The sequence below is a fragment of the Pinus tabuliformis genome, chromosome Q, assembly GCF_031772625.1.
Source record: "Pinus tabuliformis cultivar Carrire ecotype Pingquan chromosome Q, CPIR1, whole genome shotgun sequence".
In the NCBI taxonomy this organism is placed as follows: Eukaryota; Viridiplantae; Streptophyta; class Pinopsida; order Pinales; family Pinaceae; genus Pinus; species Pinus tabuliformis.
This window is the reverse complement of record NC_142296.1, coordinates 1,084,844,761-1,084,851,776: the sequence shown is the minus strand read 5'-3', so window position 1 is coordinate 1,084,851,776 and position 7,016 is coordinate 1,084,844,761. Positions and strand designations below refer to the sequence as shown.

The 7,016-nt window shown below is 37.1% G+C and overlaps 1 protein-coding gene across 1 annotated transcript; it reads left to right on the top strand.

Moving 5' to 3' along the window:
* Positions 1-803: 803 nt before the first annotated feature.
* Positions 804-6,736, top strand: LOC149223295 (coatomer subunit alpha-1-like). Its single transcript, XM_089385794.1, has 4 exons — positions 804-1,146; positions 2,155-2,496; positions 2,650-3,144; positions 3,267-6,736. The coding sequence occupies exons 2-4, from the start codon at positions 2,289-2,291 to the stop codon at positions 6,206-6,208; spliced, it is 3,645 nt and encodes a 1,214-aa protein (XP_089241920.1). The 5' UTR covers positions 804-1,146; positions 2,155-2,288; the 3' UTR covers positions 6,209-6,736.
* The last annotated feature ends 280 nt before the right edge of the window (positions 6,737-7,016 follow it).

The window sequence follows — 7,016 nt, the reverse complement described above, 5'->3', positions numbered from 1 at the left end:
TGACAAAATATTTATGCCGCTTATCCATAGTTTAACATTAGGAATACAATTTTTGTTATTATTATTTAAACTTATTTATTTGTAAAGTGATTGGTTGAGGTCTTATTATGGGCTCTTTAGTAACTTCCATTTGTGTTAGTTACTAATTTTTTGTGTTTAGTTTTATTTCCTTTTTATTTTCATTTTTTTATTATTTGGTTTTATGAATTATGAATTGATTTACAAGAGTCCTAATCATGTTATATATTTTCAATTTAAGATTACTTATTATTATATTAAAAACATATTTTAGTAAATTTAATTATAAAAAATATATATATTAATAAAAAATAATATATATATATATATATAAATATAAAGTGTATAAATGTTAATATAAACAATGTTAGTTAATTATATTTTTAAAGTGTATATATGTTAATATAAACAATGTTAGTTAATCATATTTATTTTTTAGTTTATAGTGATGACATTGAACAATACAACTTTTTTTATTAATTATTTTATTTATATGATAAAATTTGTTTTTATTATTTTTTAATTTAATTAAGCCATTCTTAATGCTGGTTTAAAAAGACATTACAAAAATATAAAAAATAACCCTACAACTTTCCTAGATTTACTATTCATATAGCTTTAACCACATTAAAGATACATTTATCCTTCCAGAAATGGAGATAAAACACAAAGATAATAATTTAGGGAAAGATCCAACTATGTTATTTACAGTGTTTTAGAATATATTTAAAATTTATTATCTACTATATAAATAAAGTCTTCCTTAAAGTCACATTTGATCAGAGCTTGATCCCACTTCTCAAATACCTATAGTAGAATTGGAATTGCCATGTATTTACTTCACTTCTTTAATCTTAAATTCTCATAACACCTGTCGCATTTTCCATTTCATCCGATTGGGTTCAATCGGAGGTCATTCAGGCTGATTATTTGGATTCTGAAAAGAGGGATTCCAGCCTTAAAGAGCCTTCAAGCTCCCGAAGTTCTGCTTCAGAGAGAGGGATTCGGGAATTTCACAAGGCCAAATTCCGGAAAATAGGTTCAGAGCAGAGGATCTGGATTTAAATTCGATTTAAAAGTCGATTCTTGTTTGAATTCAAACCTCCTTCGTAGATCTGAGATATAGAGGTTAGTACACAAATTTCCTCCTTTTTCTTCAATTTTTCACGGGCAATGTCTGATTCTATGATGCTATCCGTCTTTCTGGGTTTCGTTATTTCCTTTCTGCAATTTCTAGGTTCTTCGATATGAAATGTAATAAGATCACTGGAGATATAGGGTCATGCGGTGGTGCTTCATAACATTTGACTACCCAGAAGTAAAATATTGCAGTAGTATGATAGGTGGTCCATTTGGGGGTTAAGTAAATTAAAGGATCATGAAATCAGCTTGGTTATGCCAATATGAATGCCAGCAATTCGGATCAGGCAGATCATGTTAAATTAAATATCTGTAATTGGTTAGTAACTCGGTTGGGCTGTGGTCTAGCAGTAGATTGATGGTAGTTTACAACAGTTGTACCCAGGAATAGTTCTAGGTTAGAATCCCCAAAGTTACACATCCCAGGAATTTTGATCCCGTTTCAACGAAGAATTGGGTGGCTTCTGTTAAAAAAATAGAACATGATTTGGGATTTAGTGAAGGTTTTATCAACCGTGAGCCAGAGGAAATACATCTCTGGACTAATAGGCAAAATTAAGCAAGAGCTGTGGTATAGAACACAGCTGTAGTGAGCCTTTCAGGTTCCTTAGTGTTAGAACTTAGGTTTAGGCTGTCAGGTTTTAGATCTGGTCTACAATTATTGATGTAAGTTTTGTGTGATCATTGAGCTAGAGTAGTAATGTAATTGAAGCAATCTGAGGGAGTTTTGTAGTTCTAACTATCTTGGTATGTTCGCTGTAAATAACTTACGTGGGTTCTTTCTTTGATCTCTACTGATGCATAGATAATTATTTTGAACGTTCCCTCAAGCAGACTAGTGAATAAAATTCTATCAATTTTAGTGAGCTCCAGTCTTTGGATTTATGAAAGTTTTATATCATCCTTTGCTTTTCAAAGAGTGATAGATCTAAGATATTGGTCTCTAAAATGAAATTTATTAATTCAACTGGTTTGGGTTGTGTCAATTACACACAGGTTTATTCTTTTGGAGCTTTCTAGTTTGAGGGTATATGTGAGATCATATATCAGATCCAGTGGATAGTCCACTAAAGTTTCTTTTTTCCTTCTACTGTTTAATTCATTTTGCAACATTGTGAAAATTGGTTTCAATGTTAACCAAATTTGAAACCAAGAGCAATAGGGTAAAGGGTCTCAGTTTTCATCCAAAGAGGCCATGGATCCTGGCAAGTCTTCACAGTGGAGTTATTCAGTTATGGGACTATCGGATGGGAACTCTGATAGACAAATTCGATGAACATGATGGACCTGTTCGAGGAGTTCATTTTCACAAGACACAGCCACTCTTTGTGTCTGGAGGTAAGTGAACCACATATGATCTTTAAGTTGGAGTGCATGTGTATGGACTCACAATATAAGGAATGTATGATTGTACAAGATCTTGCAATTGATTTATAATTTACATTTGATTGTAGATGCAATAGAAATCATAATTGCATTGGGGTTCTGCAGGTGATGATTACAAGATTAAGGTCTGGAACTACAAGATGCGTCAATGCCTCTTTACATTTGTAGGGCACCTTGACTACATCCGGACAGTTCATTTTCACAATGAATATCCTTGGATTGTTAGTGCAAGTGATGATCAGACAATAAGGCTCTGGAACTGGCAATCACGGGTTTGCATCTCTGTCCTTACCGGTCACAATCACTATGTGATGTCTGCTTCCTTTCATCCTAAGGAAGATCTAGTTGTTTCAGCATCGTTGGACCAAACTGTTCGTGTATGGGATATAAGTGGCCTTAGGAAAAAAACTGTGTCTCCAGCTGATGATCTTTCGAGGCTGGCACAGATGAATACGGATCTTTTTGGCGGTGGTGATGTTGTAGTGAAGTATGTACTCGAGGGACATGATCGTGGCGTGAACTGGGCTGCTTTTCATACCAGCTTGCCATTAATTGTTTCTGGTGCAGATGACCGCCAAGTCAAGCTGTGGCGAATGAATGGTATGTTCTCTCTCCAGTAAATAAAATTCAGTTTCCTTTATGATAAGGGTGAATTGTCATATTTCTTTGTTGGTTTAGTGTAAAATAAACTTTTGAAAGTATCACTCTGTTTTGTAAATCAGATACAAAGGCTTGGGAGGTTGATACTCTACGAGGACATACAAACAACGTGTCCTGTGCGATTTTTCATGCACGACAAGACATTATTGTTTCAAATTCTGAAGATAAAAGTATCCGAGTGTGGGATATGTCCAAGCGAACTAGTGTTCAAACTTTTCGTAGAGAGCATGATCGATTCTGGATTCTTGCAGCACATCCTGAGATGAATCTCCTAGCAGCTGGGCATGACAGTGGGATGATTGTGTTCAAATTGGAGAGAGAGAGGCCTGCTTACGTTGTTTATGGGGGCTCGCTGTTGTATGTCAAGGATCGTTATCTGCGGACTTATGAGTTTGCAACTCAAAAGGACAATCCACTAATACCAATTAGGAAGCCTGGTTCCATTGGCCCAAACCAAGGGCCGAGATCTTTGTCATACAGTCCAACAGAGAATGCTATCTTAATTTGTTCAGATACTGATGGTGGTGCTTATGAACTTTATGCTGTTCCAAAGGATAGTCATGGCAGGAGTGATACAATACAGGAGGCAAAGAAAGGATTAGGAGGATCTGCTGTCTTTGTGGCTCGCAATAGATTTGTTGTTCTTGACAAGAATCACAATCAAGTCACTATCAAGAATTTAAAAAATGAGGTGACAAAAAAGTTCAATCTTCCAGTCACAGCAGATGCACTTTTCTATGCAGGGACAGGCAACTTGCTTTGCAGATCAAAAGATAGTGTATTTTTGTTTGATATGCAACAGAGGACGGTTTTAGGAGAAATTCAAACCCCTAATGTCAGGTATGTAGTTTGGTCAAATGACATGGAGAATGTTGCCTTACTGAGTAAGCATACAATCATTATTGCAAGCAAGAAGCTGTCAAATAGGTGTAGTTTGCATGAAACTATTCGTGTTAAAAGTGGGGCTTGGGATGACAATGGCATTGTTATGTACTCAACTTTAAATCACATAAAGTATTGTCTGCCAAATGGAGATAGTGGTATTATCAAGACGCTGGATGTTCCAGTATACATAACAAAGGTTTCTGGAAGGTCTCTCTATTGCCTTGATAGAGATGGCAAGAACCGTGTTATACAGATAGATGTTACTGAGTGTGTTTTCAAGCTAGCACTTAACAAAAAGAAATATGATTATGTTATAAACATGATTAGAAACTCTCAGCTTTGTGGTCAAGCAATCATAGCTTACCTACAGCAGAAGGGATTTCCAGAAGTGGCTCTTCACTTTGTCAGAGATGAGAGAACTCGATTCAATTTGGCAGTAGAGAGTGGAAATATTGAAATAGTTGTTGCTTCTGCAAAGGAAATTGATGAGAAGGATCACTGGTACAGGCTAGGAGTGGAGGCCCTTAGACAAGGTAATGTTGGAATTGTAGAGTATGCCTATCAAAGGACAAAGAATTTTGAGAGGCTTTCTTTTCTACATCTCATAACTGGTAACTTAGACAAATTGTCAAAGATGTTGAGGATTGCTGAAATGAAAAATGATGTCATGGGCCAATTTCACAATGCACTATATTTGGGTGATATTCGAGAGTGGATCAAGATTTTGGAGGAGTCTGGTCACCTGCACCTTGCTTATGCCACTGCATCATTGCATGGTCTTGCAGACATTGCTGACAGGCTTGCAGCTGATTTGGGTGGCAATATTCCAGTTTTACCTCCAGGGAAAAAATCATCACTTCTAATGCCTCCTGCCCCCATTCTGCATGGCGGTGATTGGCCTTTGCTCAGGGTTACCAAAGGTATTTTTGAGGGTGGTTTGGAGAATTCCACTTCTGCAGCTTATGAAGAAGAGGATGAAGAAGCTGCTGCTGACTGGGGTGAAGACATAGATATAGAAAACATTGAAGGGGAAAATGGTGAGGCTACAGTGTTGGATGATCAAGAAGTTAGAGGTGGAGAGGATGATGAGGGAGGATGGGACATGGAGGATTTGGAACTTCCTCCAGACGTAGCTGCTGCTAATGTAGGAACCAATCAGAGGACATTGTTTGTAGCCCCAACATTAGGTATGCCGGTAAGCCAAATTTGGATGCAAAAGTCTTCTCTTGCAGGTGAGCATGCAGCTGCAGGCAACTTTGAAACAGCTTTACGCCTACTGACTCGTCAACTGGGCATTAAAAATTTCTCTCCACTGAAACCTCTATTTTTGGAACTTTATATGGGTAGTCATACATTCCTTCCTTCCTTTGCTTCTGTACCTGCTTTTTCCTTGGCACTACAGAGAGGATGGAGTGAATCTGCTAGTCCTAATATTAGAGGTCCCCCAGCCTTGGTATATAGGCTTTCGGTGCTAGAGGAGAAACTAACGGTAGCCTACAGGGCCACGACAGAAGGTAGGTTTAGTGAAGCACTGAGGCTATTTCTGAACATTCTGCATACAATTCCAGTTATTGTGGTAGACTCAAGAAAGGAAATTGATGAGGTAAAAGAATTGATTGGAATTGCTAAAGAGTATGTTCTTGGTCTTCGGATGGAGGTCAAGAGAAAAGAAATAAAGGATGATGCTGTTCGGCAGCAGGAGCTTGCCGCTTATTTTACTCATTGTAATCTGCAGAAAGCTCATTTGAAGCTGGCTTTGCTAAATGCAATGGGTATTTCTTATAGATGTAAGAACTATAATACAGCAGCAAACTTTGCTCGAAGGCTTCTGGAGACTGACCCTTCTTCAAACCATGCAACAAAGGCTCGACAAGTTCTTCAGGTCTGTGAGAGGAACTTGCAAGATGCGACACAGCTGAACTATGATTTCAGAAATCCTTTTGTTGTCTGCGGGGCAACTTTTACTCCAATATACCGTGGTCAGAAAGAGGTGTCCTGTCCGTATTGCATGGCTCGTTTTGTTCCTGACATTGCTGGGAAACTTTGTTCTATATGTGATCTTGCAATAGTGGGTTCAGATGCATCTGGACTATTTTGTTTTGCTACTCAAACAAGATGATCTTAGCTTTACAGAACAATGATTTTGTGATGCCTTTTATATTCTTTGAGAGGTAAATTGTTTGCTGCCATTTCCCATCAGTATATGCAAGAAATGGTTCCATTTATGTCAGTTGATTCCAACAGGGGCGTCAGAATAATCGTACAATGCATGCCAGGCTTAAGTGAGCAACATGTGAGGATATTTATTTAAACATTATAAGAAGCAGGATGCATGCATGTTTTATTTGCTGTTTCAGTTCCAGAATTGAAGCATGCATGCTGTCTTATTAGCTGTTTCAGTTCTGGATTTTGTTTGCTGTTCTTCTTAGTAAGGCAGAAAGCTTTACTCACTTTGTAAGATGTGATGTAGGAATTTTGTTTACAGTGCAGGGTGGCTATGCCCTCTATTCTTCTCTATTCTGTGCATTGTGGCAAATGGTTTTGTTATACCATTTTTTTGGCCTTGTAGGTGAATAATTGGATTTGCTTGAAAAAGTCAATCATCTTAATTCGAGGACCTAATAAAGGTTACTACTTGAAGCTTTTCTCTCCAGTATATATATTGATTATGCAAGCTATCTCAATGATTCGTTAAATTTTTAAGCTGATACATGACTGTTTATTTTGGCGTTAAATTTTTAAGCCGACTCATGACTCTTTATTTTTGAAATAATAAAAGTGTGATTCTGTGGCTAAGCAGAGAATGCTTTTTAAAGTTCTAACTTAGCGGCTGCATGACTGTTTATTTTGCTACTCATAAAAGTGAGATTTTGTGCCAAAGTGGAGAAAGCTTCTGCATGCACTAAGCTAGTTTACATAATGCATTT